Source organism: Monodon monoceros, unplaced genomic scaffold (genome assembly GCF_005190385.1).
Source record: "Monodon monoceros isolate NGI ecotype Baffin Bay Population unplaced genomic scaffold, NGI_Narwhal_1 Super_Scaffold_19, whole genome shotgun sequence".
Classification (NCBI taxonomy): Eukaryota; Metazoa; Chordata; class Mammalia; order Artiodactyla; family Monodontidae; genus Monodon; species Monodon monoceros.
Window position 1 is genome coordinate 67692594 of NW_021703775.1, and position 17001 is coordinate 67709594.

The window sequence follows — 17001 nt, forward strand, 5'->3', positions numbered from 1 at the left end:
CGCCTCCAGCTCTACTGCACACTGTCACCTGGCTGGAGTGTGTGCACGCAAGCCTGGCTGGGCCACCGGAACCCATCCCTCCCACCATGTGGCCTCTCTGTACTGCCTGACTCCTAGTAGTTCCTCAGTCAACCAGGCTGAACACCTTGCCTTCCCCTCTTCTTCTCCCCCCGGACCTAGTCCCAGCCATTCCTCTTTTCCTAGTCCTGCCCTTTCTTTCTGTTCCTATAGCCACCACCTAGGCTCTCATCCTTTCCAGTCTGGACCTGGGGAGCCGATCCTCGGTAACTTCCTAATCTTCCTCACGCCTACTTCCAGATCACACTCCACTCTGCACTTGTCGCTGCTCTGCTCTAAAGAAGATGTGGCACATATATACAATGGAATATTACTCAGCCATAAAAAGAAACGAAATTGAGCTATTTGTAATGAGGTGGATAGACCTAGAGTCTGTCATACAGAGTGAAATAAGTCAGAAAGAGAACGACAAATACCGTATGTTAACACATATATATGGAATTTAAGAAAAAAATGTCATGAAGAACCTAGGGGTAAGACAGGAATAAAGACACAGACCTACTAGAGAATGGACTTGAGGATATGGGGAGGAGGAAGGGTGAGCTGTGACAAAGCAAGAGAGAGGCATGGACATATATACACTACCAAACGTAAAATAGATAGCTAGTGGGAAGCAGCCGCATAGCACAGGGAGATCGGCTCGGTGCTTTGTGACCTCCTGGAGCGGTGGGATAGGGAGGGTGGGAGGGAGGGAGACGCAAGAGAGAAGAGATATGGGAACATATGTATATGTATAACTGATTCACTTTGTTATAAAGCAGAAACTAACACACCATTGTAAAGCAATTATACCCCAATAAAGATGTTTAAAAAAAAAAAAAAGATGTTAAAAAAAAAAACCAAAAGCAGGAAGGAAAAAAAACCAAAAAACAACAAACAAACAAACTTCCACGACTCCCCATTGCCTACAGGGAAAGAAGCTCACACTTTCAACCTGCCTTTCAGCGTCCTCCACCATACGTCCCTGACGTTCTTCTCCAGCCTGAGCTGCTGCACCGTACCCTAGGAGAGGGCTTTGGAGCTAACTTTTGGCAGTGCTTTTCCATAGCTAAGCTCTCTGGAAGGCTGCTGGGGGTGGGTGGGTGGGGGTGGGGAGGGGCTGGGGGAGGGGTGGTTCTGCCCTTGTCGCACTTCCCACCATCCCCTGCCCCAGGCCAAGCCTTTTAATGGTCACCAGCAGCCTGACAGCTGCCCTTCATTAGAGTCGGCCTGGATTAGAGTCCAGCCAGACTGAAAATGTGGAGGCAGGTCTTATGGGGTGGTCAAGGGATGAAAGGAAGAGGAGCCTCTCCCAGCCTGCGAGTCACTCACCCTGGGAGACAGGCATGGCTTGGAAGCGGTTAGTGGGACAGCGGGGGCAGCATTCTTGCAGGGGGCGTTAATCCCAATACTCCCTTAGATCTGTGCAACATTTCAGTTTATTGCTCACTTTCTGCGTGAGACGCAAGAATCACTATCACGCACCCCACTGAGAAATGAGGAAGTTGAGGCTCGTGCTGGTGAGGTGACTCGGTCAAGGTCACAAGATGTGAAATGTGTGCATCAGAGGCAGGATGGAGTTTCAGGGTGGCGGAGGGTGTCTTTCATGCCAGCCCACTTGCTCACCCCAGGCTGGACCCAGGCTTTCTGCGCAGCAGGAACCTCCCTTGCCGTCCAGGGAGGGGCTGGTTAACTCCGGCACTTGGTGGGGAGCCCTGGGGGAGGGGCTCATCTTGCCCTGCTCCATTCCTGGCCCGAATTGGCACCAGCACCTGGGAAGGGCAGCCGGCCAGCCACGTGCCAGTGTTACTTTAAAAATAAACCAGGGAAGAACGTGGCTTAAAAATAACCCTGGGGATGTGTGAGGAGCTAATTACTGCCGCAGCCCCCGGTCAGGGCTTCGAGGAGCGCGCCTGGACCCGTGGCTCCGTGTGCTGTGTTCCCTCTGCCAACCTCTTCCAGTTGGGGGCTGCGTACCAGGCCCTCCTAGAGCAGCCGGGGATAGACAGGGCCTCAGAATCCTGAGGGTGGAAGCTGGAGGCGGCTCTGGGCATCCTGGGCGGCCTCCCTCACCTTGGCCAGGACACGGGGAGGCGGGGGAGGGAGGGGAGTACCCAGGCCGGGAGGGAGCTCTGACAAGAGTCTCTGGGCCTCACCCCTGTCTTCCCACTGGAACCAGCCAGGCTCCAAAAGGGACTCTGAAGTCCTGAGCATCCCCTTCTTCTCTGCATGTGGTGTTGGCAGCCAGGTGGCTGGTTTTGCCGATTACATCTCCCTATTTAGGACTCCTGAACCGCACCAATCATTGTAACTGTCTCCTGAGAAGAACTCGGAGGCCCATCTTGGCCCGTCGGGGTAAGAATGCACGGCCCTCCTGGCTGCCCCCTCCTAGTTGCTTCCACAGACATCCCTGGCATGTGAGCTCGTGTCTCTGGACCCTTAGTGCTGAGAGGGCTTGGTCTGCTGCCAGCCAGGCCCGAGGAGCCCCCAGGCTCTTTCCCCAATGGCGGTCAGGGAAGCAGGAGCCACGCTCTCATCCCGCAGCCCAGGTTTCCACAAGGCTCTCAGAAACTCTTGCAGATCCCCTACCTTCAGCACATCCTGAAGCGACAGGGAGGAGGGGACACAGGGCCCAGCAGAGGACGCAGCCGAGGACAGACGTGCAGGATCAAAGAGAAAAAGCAGAGCTTTCCCGGAGGAGGGAGGCAGAGGCCAAGACTGCTGGAAGCTAACAGAAATGATCAAAGGACAAGGATGGATGGGAGGGGCGGGGGAAAGGAGCAGCCGGGAGACACAGGCAGAGCGGCAGTTGGGGGCAGGGGCTTTGGGGTCAGACAGGCCCGGACTCAGGGACCTGGCTGGGTGTCCTGAGCCAGTAATCTTGCTGGGCCTTGGGTCTCATTTGCATAATGGACATAATGATGACTACCTCATGGGCCTCTGCAGGAGGAGGTTTGTAAAGCATTTATGAAAAGGCCTGAAAATGGGGAGCCGGGATATTGTTTGTTCCCTCTCCTGCCTCTACTGGGACCTGGCCCCTCTGTACCATGTCAGGCTGGTCAAATACAAAGGATGCCCTACCACTCTCTTCTCCCCATGCTCCTGGAACAAGCTGTTCACGTGTTAGTTACACCATGTTTTCATGGTCAATGTCTCCAGTGATCACCGCACTGCCAAGCGCACTGGCTGCTTCTCTGCCGTCATCCAACTTGACCTCCCAGCAGCAGCTGGCCTGGCTAACAGTTCCCTCTCTCTTAAAACAACGCCTCCTGGCCTTGGGACACTGCACTCCCAGGTTTCCCTCCAGTGTCCTGGCAGGTCCCCTTCCTTGCCTGACCTCCTAGTGCTGGAGGAAAGGCCTGGGCTCTTCTCTCCCATTCTCCCCTCGCCCTGGCTGGTCTCATCAAGTTGCATGACTCTAAATATTATTGCCATCTGATAACTCTTAAATTTATATCTCAGCTTTGACCTCTCCCTTGAGCTACAGACTTGTCTGTCTAGCTGCCTGCATGGATTTGTAATAAGCATCTCAAAATTAACCTGTATGTCTAAAACAAGAAGTCTGGAATCTCATCTCTTTAACAAACCTTTTACTCTCTGAATTTTAGTTCCCATCTCAGTAAATGCTTACCTTCCATCCAGTTGCTCAGGTCAAAGATTACCACTGATTATTCCCTTCCCCCTACTCCCATAGCCCTATGGCTCCCTCCTTCCCCCCAGCACATACATCCTATCCATCAACAGGTCGGGCCAACTCTGTCTTGAAAACACACCCCCAATCCACCTCTCTCTACAGTCTCCACAGTCTCCACCCGAGTCCCATCCACCACCATTCTGTCTTTCAAGTTACTCAACTGCAGCCTGACGGATCTCCCAGCTTCCCTCTTCTACTACAACCAGCTGACCTCTAGCAGCCAGAGGGAACTGGTAAAAATTTAAGTTATATCACACCACAACCCTGCTTAAAACTTTCCAGTGGCTTCCATCACATGTAGAGTAAAATCCAAATTCTTGACCATGGCCTCCATGGCCCTGCAAGATCCAGTCCTCCCATGCTTCCACCCCTTCGCTCAGCACGTGCTGCAGGCACACTGCCCTTTCTGCTCCTGTCCCTCAAACATGTCAGCTCTGGCCTACCTGGGACTTCACGTTTGCTGTTCCCATGCTCCGCCCCCACCCCGGAAGGTTCCTCCTTGATCTTTGCATTCCACAGGCTCCCTCCCTGGAAGGCTTTCCCAGATGGCCCATCCCTCCTCTCCATCACTCTCTACCCCATTCTCTTGTTTTACTGACTCCTGGCACTTGTCACCATTGGGATGATTTCTTTTTTTTTTTTTCTGTGATCACATAACGTAGTTTATCAACTTCCTCTGGAATGTAGGCATCATGAGGACCAGGGCTGAGTCCCTAGGGCCCAGAACAGTGCCCAACACATGGAAGATGCTCAGAAAAAGAAAGAAAATGGAGGAATGACTGTGTGGGTGCTGGGGGAGTGGAAAGAGTCAGGAGGCCTGAGTTTGAGGACTGGCTCTGATATCGCACTGCTGGTGGCTGGGGCAGGCCACGCCCCATCTCCCCCTGCACCCTGCCCTGGTCTCAGTCTCCTCATCTGGAAGAGAGAAGGGTTGGGCTGAATTGGTGATTCTCAAAGAATCTGAAGGACGCCAGGAATTGCAGTAATGCCATCCACTGCCAAGCTGAGCCCTTATACTGCAAGAGCATGCTGGCGTCAGCACCCTGAACTGACCCCATTCCAGCCAAAGGTGGAGCAATGTGATCGTATGCTCTGCAACACACACATATCGTGTAATGGCCCAAGAACATTTTGAGATATCAAACCATTGTGAGGACCCATGCGGCTAACTCCAGCCGCTCAGAGGTCTAGCAGGTCACTGGTCTAGGTGGGATGTTGAAGGTTGGTCCACGAGCAGGACCTTAGCTCCCAGGACCCTGGAAGCCTCTGAGCTAGCCGAGGGCCTGGATTGTAGGAACAGCCACCAGTGCACTCATCCCAGGCCAGCTCAGGTCCAGGGGCAACCTGGGAAGAAAGGCTGTCTGCAGCCTCTCTCCTGGCTACCCTCCTGCCTGCAAGTGCTGGCTGGGGTCAGCAGGCTCTCAGCACCACTGCTCCTCCCACACCCCATCCACAGACTACTGTGGGAGCTGCCAGCTGTTAGGGGGCCCCCCTTTCTGGGCGGGAGTCTCCCGCATTCCAGCTGTCCCAGGGGTTGGGGCAGTGGACTCGCTCTGCTGATAAGCAAGGCTGCGGCCACAGTCAGAAATGCTCTTTCCAGAAAGGGGTGACTTGGAGGTCCTGGACAAGGCTCTATTCTTGGGACTGGACACAGAGGAAGTCCCTCCAGGGCTCAGCCATCATGCGGTGAAGTGGAGAGATTGTAACCCTGGGTAGCGAGCATCTCAGGAGGGGCTGGAAGCAGAGGCCAGGATTAGGTCCTGGCTGAGTTGGAGTAGAGATGGTCCGAGCTGTAAGGGGCTCAGACATCACCAGCCCAGTCCCTTGCAGAAAAGGCCAGCGTGGGATGTGACTTGCTGTGGGTCTCACAGCCAGGCAGGAGCAGAGAAACAGCAGAAGGGTCTGTGTCCCCCACTTTCCTTAGCTCAGCTGTGCTACAACACCAGTCACAGCTCTGAGAAATGACACGTAGCCCACTGACGATCCTAAGGGGAAGATAGGGGACGTCAGGGACTCTTTGGTGCCCAGGGAAGACAAGTGCTTAGGAGTCTGGGGCACTGAGCTGGGCACCCAAGGGAAGGAGGTCTGCCACTGAGTTTACGTCCAGGTTTCTCTTCCTCTGGCCCCACTTGGAGGTAGACCAAGGACCAAGAGTAGCCCCGGAGGGTCTTCCTCTGTCTAGCCCTCATGGTGGAAAATCCACGATGCAAGGTCATGCTGAAGAGGGGCCAGGCTGGCTCAGCCAGGCTAGAGCCCCCCACTTTGTTCCCAGGTGAGTGATACTCACACAGCTAAGGGGGCTGACCCCCTTCCCTGGGGTCACTTGAGAGCTAAGCCATGGAGGAGCCACCTCCTGTACCATGACCCCCACTGAGACCCTCTCGGTCCCCTTCTCCTCTGGGAAGAGTAGGACCTGCCCTTCTCCTGGGGCCACCCGCTGTCTCCTGGGGTCTCTGCTACCTGGCTCACCCCAGGAGCTTTGGCTTGTGAACTCCAAAGATTCTTCCTCAGCTGCCCCTTGACTGTTTCTCAAGTCCCAAGGAAACCCAGAAAGAAAATGCTAGCTGCTGGCTGGCAAGTGGCCCAGCCTCCCAAGTACAGAACGCTGATTCGAATAAGCTCTCTTCTTTCCTGTGCTTCCCAAACCTGGCTGCAGATTCCCCTCATCAGGGGAGTTTTTAAAACTCACAGACTCCTGGGCTTAGCTCAGGCCCGGACACCCATTGCTCTGGCTCCAAATAACTACTGCTATGGGGACCAGCGTCCGACTCAGCATGCAGGGGCCATCTTCCCTGCCCTCCCCGCTGCACGCCGGGGAGGAGGTGAGTTGCCAAGTCACCCCCAACCAGGCCCTTCTCTCACTCACTGGCTGTTCTTAAGAACCATCACTCTATTCTCATTTCTAGTCTCAGGTTTCCCTCCTGTTCAAATGCATGGAACTAAGGCCACTCCATGACGACTGCCACCCCCTGCCCCCCAGCACCATCCTCTTCACCCTCCATAGGCCAACACCCACTTCTACGATGCCCCAACATCCGGACCATCCAACCCACTTTCAGCTACAGGGTGCCAGAGCACTCCTCGGGGGAGAGCTTGGTCTTGGGGTTGGAAGGTCTGGACTTGACTCTTGCCTCCACATTCACTGGCTCTGTGTCACGGGAAGTGATCTTATGTTCTCAAGTCCAGTTTCTTCATTGACACCTACACCTCTGGGTTGTTATGAGGTTCAGGAGAGATACTGTGTGACCAAGCGTTTTATAAAGCGAGTGCTGGGCCTGCTTTACACACCCCTGCTCTGCTGATTGCCAGCAGCGCACCTGTGCGGGCCTGCCCTGGCCCCTCGGAGCCTCAGGGTCCCCCTCTGTAAAATGGGAATAGTAATAGTGTCATCTTCATAGGGTGGCTCTGAAGATTAAATGAGGTAATACATGTAACGGGCTCAGCCCAGAGAAACCTCCCAGTGAATGGCAGCCTTGGTTCATGACCGTGGAAACTGAGGCAGGCTCTGTGGGGTGTGGCGGCTTCATGTCAGGTCTAAGATCTGGACAGAATAGGTCCAAGTGAGAACGGATCTGTTGTGTCAATCTGAGACTTGCTCCTGCCTGGAACCACCCAGCCCTGCCTGCCCTGGTGGGAGGACAGCACCGTCCTGGGGGAGAGGGCTGCCTCCTGTCTGAAGCCTGGCATCACCCTCTTGGGGCTGTTCAACCAGGGCCTGACAGTTGGGGTCTCTGGAGAGAGCCTCCCAGATGGTCCTGTGGCCAGCGGGCTGGAATGCGCCTCTCCGGATGTTTCTGCGATGGTTATTTCTGCATCGGAGCTGTGGTCAGGAGAGGCCCTGCACATTCCTGAAGAGGGACACTGAGTCCATGCCAAGCCGTGCAGCAGGGGCCTGGCGTTGTCTATGCAGAAAATGTCCACACAGCAGTGGGGGACAGTATCGTCTCCTTCAGCTCAGTGCTGTCCCAGGGCCTCCTGAACACCATCCATAAGCCTGGGTTTGGTCTAGGCTCCAGAGTGGATCTTTGGTCCAGAAAAGGAATCATGGAGAGGGGAGGAAGTGAAAGCACTTCCTGGGGGCTGGCTGAGGTCTGCTGGGTGACCAGGGTGGGGCTGAAGCTAGATAATCAGGATTCAGGTTGCCATTACCCTCTGGTTCAACTGGGGTCATGAGGCACCCACTAGTTCAACTGAGGTGACCCACTGGTTCACCTGGCATGAGGGAGGCAGCTGGTGGTTCAATTGGGGTCATAGGGGCATTCCATCCTGATCCCTGGTCAGGATCCAGGCAGGAGAACACAGGTTGGAGTCTATCACTTCCCTCCTCCAGTTCTTGTCAAATCAAGTCCACCTGCCAGAGTCTAGCACTCAGCCCCCTCCAAGGTTGGCTCCACCCACCTTTCCTTGGGCAGACTTATGGCCCCAGCCTAATTCATGCCGCTCCCTTACCCCGGAAAGCTCTCACTGCCAATCCTCACTTACTGGAGTTCTCATTCTTCATTTAGGCCTTCTTCAGGTACTACCTGCTCCAGGAAGCCTTCTCAGATCCTTATTCTGAGTTACTCCACTAGGATTTAGCATATATACCATTCAACTTGTGGTTTCAGGATTCCACCAGACCGGGGGCTCCTTGGGGAAGGATCTGGATCTTAGTTTTCTATTCTCTTGGTGCCTGGTAGAGTGTCTGGCACTCAGAAGATCTCAATGATTTTTAGTAAACTGAAAATGAAGTCTGGTAAACCTGAAATGAAGGCTAAAGTCAGTACTATTTGGAAGGTGACCCAGAGGGTCTGGGGGTCCCCAGGACGTAGATGAGTCCCACTCTGGGTGCTCTAAGTCTCTAGGCTGCCTCTCTGAAGATCAAGAATCTAAGTATCTCAGGGTTGGTAAGAACCTTAAAAGTCACTTATTGAGGTCCCCAGTGTGATATATGGGTAGCGTGATGATCTTTTTGATGTGTCAACTTGGCTAGGCTAAAGCTCTGAGTTATCCAATTGAGCACTGATCCAGGGGTTGCTATGAAGGCATTTTGTAGATGTGATTAAAGTCCGTAATCAGTTGACTTTAAGTAAGGGAGATTATCCTGGATCACTGGGTGGACCTGAATCAATCAGTTGAAAGACCTTAAGAGGTGAGCCAAGGCTTCCCTGAAGAAGAAGAAACTCTGCCTATGAACAGCAGCTTCAGCCCAAGCTGGAGAGAGTTCCAGACTGTCCTTCCCGATGTCCTGCCGTATAGATTTCACTCACCTAGCCAGCAACTACCATCACGTAAGTCAAGACACATAAGTCTATCTATCTATCTATCGATATATATATCCAGCTGGTTGTGTTTCTCTGATTGAACCCAGGTTACCTCTGCATCTACTTCCTCTGGGGCAAACCAAAGCCCTGCCCCAGCCTCAGAGGAGGGTCCACCAGCTCTGAGGCCATTGGCTCTGACACTCCATGACCAGATTCCTAAGGACCTTTCCAGCTCTACACAATCTTGTTCTTAAAACCACAGTCCCCACCTCAGGTCTGTTCTCAGAAGTCAGGTCTCCAGGTTATTTAGATCCTTGCTACTCAAAGTGTAAACCACAGATCAACAGCATCAGTGTCCCTTGGGGGCCTTGTGAGAATTATAGACTCTCAGGCCCCATCCCAGACCTACTGGTTCAGAATCTGCATTTAAACAAGATCAACCAAATCGTCAGAGGTGACCAAGGGAGAAGTACTAATGTAGAGAATTCCATATTGCTCAGTTAGCCTTCTCTAGTTTCCCCTGGGGAACACCTCCTTTGTACAAATGGGGAGACTGAAGCCCAGCAGGGTAGTGCCTATGCCTCTCATGAGTAGGGGGAAAGCAGAGAGAGAGAGAGAGAGAGAGAGAGAATGATTTGTCTAAGGGGAGAGAAAGAACCCAGTTTCTAGCTCCCAGCCCAGGCTCCTGCCTTATATTCCCTGCATCCATACAGTCTCTTCACAAAGACGACCCTGTGTGTCACTGGAAGAGGCGGGAGTGGGAAGCAGGCGGTAAGGAGCTGGCTTTGGTGAAGGGGGAGCGTGGGAAGTCGACCCCAGCGTGGTGGGGATCCCAGGGGCCACAGAACCAGGAGGACCAAAGCTGTCGGCTCCAGGTGGTAGCTGAAGCCAGCTCTGGAAATGGGAAAGTGAAGGCGTGACTGCAGCAGTAGGGGCTCGGGGTGGCTCCAGGTGAGGGGCAGGTCTCCGGGAGCCACCTGGGAGCTGCCTGAGCATGGGCAGTTTCTGGACCACGGGGAAGTGTGGACAGGCTGGGAGGTGGCCGTATCAGCTGGGCCGGTGACCTTCGCTTCACGACAAGCATTTGTCACGTGCTGAGGACCAGAGCCTAACAAAGGGGTGAGGAGGGGGCCCCAGGCAAGCAGGACAGGCCGGCTGGCAGTCTGCTTTCTTCTCTATGAGCCTGGGGGTGGGGTGGTGAACAACACGGAAGGAGGCATCAGTAAACAGGGTTCCCTTCTTCTCCAATCAGAATTTTAGTTTCCACACTGTAAAATGAGAGAGGTGGAGCTAACTAATTTCTCTTTGGGCTAAATGCTCTACCCATAGTCCTGAGGATGTGATATCCTGAAGCTGAGGTCACAGCTGAGTGCCCTGCATGACCCTGATACCCATCCTCCATTGTCTGTGACATTCATACGAGAGGGACAGCAGAGCCTCCGTGGGGAGCAGGACGCTGCACGACTCCATGAAAAGATACTTCCTACAGCCCTGGGTGTAAAGCCCTGTTACTGTCATTTTATACTTGTAGGGTCCTGGGCCAATGTTTGAACCTCTCTGAGCTTTCTTTTCCTTGACCATAACAGGATGATAAATGCCTGCCCTCCCAGGGCAGTTGTGGGAATGCAGGAGGTGAGAAGTGCCTCGGACAGAGTCTGACGTGTTATAGACACATCCGTTCCCTGCATCCAAGGCAGGGGTGGGGTGGGAGGGAGGGAGTGCCCATCCTGGGTCTCTGCTGAGGTTTGCCTAAACTCATCATGATCTCAGTCAGAGCTGGGTCTCTTCCCTTGCTGCTGGCTGACGGCAGGGAAATCGTTTTTACTTTTTTTTATTACAAAATCAACTCACAGATTTACCGTTTGTGCTGCCAGCTGAAAGCTGTTTCTAGTGGTGATTTGCACTACATTCATCTGTGCTTGTTTATGTTTTCTTTGAAAATACTTATTGTGTTTGTCCTGTCCCCACTGTGGCCAGGCATGTGTCTGCTATTTCTGTCCTATTCTGGCCCCCATTCCCTCCATGTCTCTAGCCCCGAATCATGACGTGTGGGAACTGGACGTGCAGGCAGGAGGCATGGCAGCCAGAAGGACCTCTGATCAAATACGTCCACTCTGTAGATGAAGAAACTGGTGGTCATAGAGGACCAGCAGCTAAGCTAAGTGGAACTGGAACTTTTGTCCTCTTGCTCCAATCCAGGATGGGTTCTACCACTGCGCACCTCACTCTCCCTGATTGGTTTGCTGCAGGGTCTGCCTGCTCAGAGGAGGGAGCATTGCCCCTGAGCCTGGATGTCAGGCAGACTCTAGGCATGAGTGAGGATCTGGGAAGCCTGGGACGGGGGAGTGAGATTAGGAGGATAAAGGGAAGGGTGTGGCAGCCTCTGGTCCCCAATCCTACTGTCCCCACCTGTTAGGAAGGAGTAGAGAGGTGCTGTGGTCATAGTAATCCTTGGGAAACAGAGCAGTTCCCTTCTGTAGGGAAAGTGATAATACATGAGAAATGATAACACTTAAAATTGTAGGTACTGTTTATTAAGTACATACTCTGTACCAGGCACTTCTTTCACATTATCCTATTTAATCCTAGGAGGTAGATATTATTCTCCCATATAGTAAATGACAAAGCAAGTTCAGAGAGACTAAGTAACTTGTCCAAAGTGACACAGCTAGTAGCAGGCGGTGGAGGTGGCGAGCGGAGAGGGGGATTGAGTGATGAAGCCAGGCACTCGGGCTTCTAAGCCAGCACCCGTGTTCATATGCCACCCTCAGGAAAGGCTGTACAGTTGAAGCAGAGGGGTGGTCTGTGGGCAGCGAGGAAGGAAATACTGACTGAGAGTGGACAGTGGGACCGTTTCAGGCTGCACTGCCCCTCCATCCCCCGGGAAGTCAAGAGAGTACTGGGAACAGCTGAGTGATAAGCGGACGGAGGCCCTGGTGCTAAGAGCAAAGTGGGGGTCGTGAGGAAAACAGGCTGGGGTGATGGTGAGATCTTTAGTCTAGGCACCCAAAGGGTTGTACCTGCGACTTGCTGTGTGAATTTGGGCAAGTCACTCACCTCTCTGGATGTCTGGATGACTGCTACTGTCTCCTTTCACTTTTTTATTTGAGGACTCTGGGATTTTGGTGTGTGGCAGGTCACTCCTATACTTTCCTCCTTCTTAGAAAGATGTAAGAAGTACAGGTTCCCTCATGAACTACCTGCTTGAATTCACAATCTAAGGATTCCCAGGCCATGTGGTGGGCGATGGGAGCCTGTGCTCTGCTGGAAGCTGGGGAGAAAGCAGAACAGAAGGTTTTCTGTCCCAGCTCCATCAGCTTAATCAATCACCTGGCCTCTTGTTGCCTTAGAGCCACAAGGAATCCAGGGACCTGCGGTGGGAGAACGGGCACCTGTGAGCCCATGGCAGTCTCCGGGAGGGCCTGGTGCTGGGCACAGTTGTGGCACGTGGTCTGGGTTGGTCAGGGGCCAGTGTGCAGGGGAGCAGAGGCTGGCTGTAGCTTGTTGGAGCCAGAGGCCCTCTCTTTCTGGGGAGGATTTTGCCAGAGGAAGAGACAAGCCTTGGCTACGTGGCGTCCCCAAAGTACAAGGGTCTGGGCTGGGTTCTTTAAGTAGAGAAAGAAATGGTAAAAAAATACAGGGCATGGGACTCAGAGAGGCTCCACTGAATCTATACTTTCAAGTCACAAGGCCATGGTGAGTCATTTACACTCAGAGCCTTAGGTTCCACCCCGGAAAAATGGGAATAATAATGCCCATCTTGAAGGGTTGGGGAGAGAACTGAACGGGAATATAAATGAAGTGTCTTGTATACAGGCTGCCCAAGCGTAGTTAACAAATGGCGGCTGCCATTAGTATTGTTGTCGTTGCTGTTAATAATAATAATAAATAAAGAAGCAGTCTGCACAAGCGGAAGGAGCGGGGGCCTGCGAGTCAGGTTTGACTACCCTATTCCCATCACCTCTTTGCTTCCTTCTCGGTAAGAGGAGGGGGTGGCACCAGCTGATCTCAAGGCCCTTTCCTGCTCTGACAGCCTCCAGGCTATGAATAGATGTGGCTGGGGCCCCGGAGGAGCCTAATGACTCAACAGCTAGAGAGGTTAAGCTTTCCCAAAAAAGAGTTTCCCTTTGCATTTGATGAACTTAGGGCCCAACAAAGGAAGGGTTTCCTGTCTGGGAGACTAGGGACGAGGGAGCTGGAGGAATCCTCGCAGTTCGTGGTGACTGTGACTAACCAGGTGAATGACTAACTCAGACCCTGTTGACCCTCAACCAATCGGGGCTGCCCATGAGCGCCCTGCAAGCCGGCACGATTGAGCACGTCATGGCCATGCCAATCCTGGCTGGCTTTGGGCTTCACAGCATATGGAGGCAGAGGAAGCGGCCAAGAAACCAGCAGGGGAAGGAACACTGGGCTTAGAGTCAGGAGTCCCTGCTTCTCGCTCTAAGTAACTCCGCTGCTCAGCAGCTGCGTGACTTTGAGGGAGTCCCTTCCCCTTCCTGAGCCTCCATGCCTTCATCTGTGCAAGGGAGCTAACAGTACCTGCTCTGGCAACTCCCCTGAGCTATGAAGGCTGAGACTCAAGAAATGAGATGAAAGTGCATTGTGATCACTAAGGCACTGAATGAACGGGAAATTTTGTCGTTATTCTATCCCAAAGGGACTCCCAGTCTCTCAGGAGACCCATTTGTGTCCCCAAAGGGGTCAGGTGGACACAGACTGCTGCCTTTGGGTCAAGATCAGTCTAATATAGGGCCCTTTCCAACCATCTGATCACAGCCCAGAGAGCTGTTTCTTAGATCTGAGCCCATATGGATAGCTCCCAGCCAGGTATCATAGCCAGAGTGAGAGGTGACAAAAAGCCAGTGATGGTTGGGTGGGGCAGAGTGGGCAGTGACAGTCTAGGGCCCCCACAGAACTAGGGTGGTTCTTTTATGCTCTCTTTCCTCTTGCCAAGCTCCTTATAAATAAAAAAAATCAGGGTTTCCCTGGTGGCGCAGTGGTTGAGAGTCCGCCTGCCAATGCAGGGGACGCGGGTTCGTGCCCGGGTCCGGGAGGATCCCACATGCCGCGGAGCGGCTGGGCCTGTGAGCCATGGCTGCTGAGCCTGCGCGTCTGGAGCCTGTGCTCCGCAACGGGAAAGGCCACAACAGTGAGAGGCTCACACACCGCAAAAACAAACAAACAAACAAAAAATCATCAGAACCACACTCTGTCTGCCTCTACCCCCAGCTTTTAGCATCTCTCTTGGTGAGGACTACAAACACTTTGGGAAACGGCAGGGATGGAGGGGAAGGATGATGCCGTCTCACTTCTGCACACCTTAAACCCATCAGTAGCATTCTCTGAGTGCTCCTGTGTATTGCTGGGTACTGTGCCGGCACTGCGAGCACAGAGATGGGAACCACAGGGCCCTGCCCCCATGGAGGTTAATTACACCCCCTGTGGTTAAAGAGACCAAATACACCCCCTGAAATGTAAACAGCTGTGCAAAACAGCCTACACTGTGTCGCTCAGCTGGTCTTGACAGTAAGTCCTGCAGTCATCCAGAGCCAGTGGCCTGGGATGGTCTGGAAGACTTCAAGGAGGAGATGGGATTTGAACCGGACCTGGAAGGTTAGCTTGGACAAGATAAATAGAAGACAGAGAAAAAGGCATGCCAGATAGGCACACTTCAGGTGTTCTCAAGGGACAGTTGGGCTGCAGTGGAGAGATCATGTCAGTAAGAAGTGAGAAATTAAGTTGGACATAGAGATTGCAGCCAGGTATGAGGTCCTGAAAATTTGGGATGAGGAGTATGGATTTATGGATTACATGGGCAGCAGGGGGGCATTGAGGGCTTCTGAGAAGGGTATTGGTATGGTCAGAGCTGTGCTTTGGGGAGATTCTTTCTGGCAGCATTATCCTCGGGAGCTTGCCCTAAAGGGGAATGAGGCTGGAGGCAAGGAGGTCAGTTGGGTGGTTACTGTGGAGCTGGGGACCAGGGTACTGAGAAAGATGGGGCACACACCAACGTGCTCCTGAAACCCTGGCAGGTGGCAGGGAGGTGGGAGAGGGGAGGAGACGCCAGACAAAACCCAGTCTGGTCCTTCCCAGGAAAGCAGGCTCCTCTTTGGGCAGACCTGAGTCTGACCATCCTGCACTAAACTCACAGCATCAGCAGGACCCAGAGGTGCCCCCACTTGGGCCACATCCACTCCTGGGGTCCTTTTCATCATCTTCCAGAAACCACATAGCATAGCTCCCTGCGGTCTCCAGAGAGCAGCGGAATCTCGGGACAGTCCTGCAGTGGACAAACGGCAGGGACGGCGTCCAGTACTGCCTTTTACCCCTCTCGGCTCCTGTTGACTCCCAGGAAAACACTGCCATCTTGTCATGGGCTATGCCAAATGGCAATGAGCCCGTGGGAGCTCAGCCAAGGCTAGGAGGAGGACCAGGGAGAGGAGAAGGAATGGGAAAGATGGAGGAAACAGCTCCTGGACGCATCCTAGTGAGCTCTGGGGAAAGGTGGGCTGGGAGCACATCAGGACCCGGAGGAGCCCTGGAGATCATTTCGGCCAAACCCTCATTGTCTGGAGGTGAACTTGAGACTCGGGCAGGGGAAGGGACTTGCCCAAGGTCATACAATGGGACAAGTAATGGAGCTGGGCTGGAATTATAGTCTTGGGAGTGGGTAAGGTGTTTATCCCTGTTTGGACACCTGAATAGCACATCAAGGGCCTCACTGGAGATTCTTTCTTGGATACCCACTTGTGCGCCTTGTGTGTGTGCCCGTGTATGTCCTGTGTGAGCTTGCGTGTGTGCCTGTGTGTGCACCTGTGCCTATACTGTGAGAGAGTCTGGGTGTGTGTGGCCTCCTACACTGAGGTCTGCCCTGGCTGGAAGAAGAGAACTGGGGCCATTCCTGTGAGGTGACTGTTTTCCTGGGACAGCAGTAAAGAAGGCAGACAGGGCTGGGTCTGGCTTCCAGCACCAGCTCTGCTGCCCTAAGAAAATTAAAGGCACTGGCTGGCAGAGCCTAAACTCCTGGCGCTGGGCACACACGTGCACGCAGACACGCACACACACACACACACACACACACCCCAAGAAGTACTCATAGCCACAGTTATGGAGTGTTCCAGGCACCCAGAGCGTCCCCGTGTGCCTCAGAGTGCCAAGTACCTGCATCCACACGTCTCCCTGAAGCCCCAGTCGGTGTAGACACGCTGGGGTCCGGGAGCCGATCTGCAAGGACACGGAGGAGTCGAGCGTTCCCCACCACTTACACTCGGCGCCCTGCTCCAGGGCCTGGCGCGGCCACACCCCTCCTCCCCAGCCGCCGCCCGTCGCTCCTGCCCCTCTCACACACTTCAGAGTCCCCTGGGGCCCTCTCGCAGCCTGGCAGGGACAAGTTAGGGCTGGCCCTGCTGGAGAGTCAAGTCCGGAGCCAGGATTCGACGCCTCCCCCGAGCCCTGTCCCTACGGAGCAGACACGTCAGGCTGAACTCGGGTTTCTGGGAGCGCGGGGTTCGGCGCCTAGACTCTCTCCGGGGGAACCCCCCAGCCCCAGCCGGCTCCGGACTACCCCATAACCCGGCGCCCAGCCCCTGGGTCCCCGCCCCCCGCCCGGCGAGTAGTTACCGATGGTGGTGATGACGGTGATGGCGAAGTAGAAGGAGCCGGCGAAGCGCCACTGCACGCCGGCCTTGTGCGGCTTGAGGCGCAGCACGACGCGCTCCAGCTCCTCGTAGCCGCCCTGGCTGAGGTTGTAGCGCGCCCGCAGCTCCTGCTGCCGCAGCTCCAGCCGCTGCCGCTCGATCATCTCTGGCTCCGACTCGAGCGCGTCGAAGACCGCGGCGCCCACCAGCAGGTAGGTGAATGTGCACACGATGAGCGCCAGCGTGCGCACGTTCTGCCGCTTCATCGTCCCGCCCGGGCCGCCGCCGGCCCCCCGGCGCCCCCGGCCCGCGCCCCGGCCCCGGCCGCCGCTGCTGCTGCCCCGGAGGCGGCCTGGGGCATGGCTGC

The 17001-nt window shown here is 54.3% G+C and overlaps 1 protein-coding gene across 1 annotated transcript in view; it reads right to left on the minus strand.

The window, feature by feature from the left end:
* Positions 1-16995, minus strand: part of KCNK3 (potassium two pore domain channel subfamily K member 3) — a 37292-nt gene extending 20297 nt beyond the window's left edge. The window contains exon 1 of the mRNA XM_029232468.1: positions 16618-16995. Coding sequence (XP_029088301.1) covers positions 16618-16900 — 283 coding nt within the window. The 5' untranslated portion in view covers positions 16901-16995. The remainder of the gene's footprint in view (positions 1-16617) is intronic.
* Between the last annotated feature and the right edge of the window lie 6 nt (positions 16996-17001).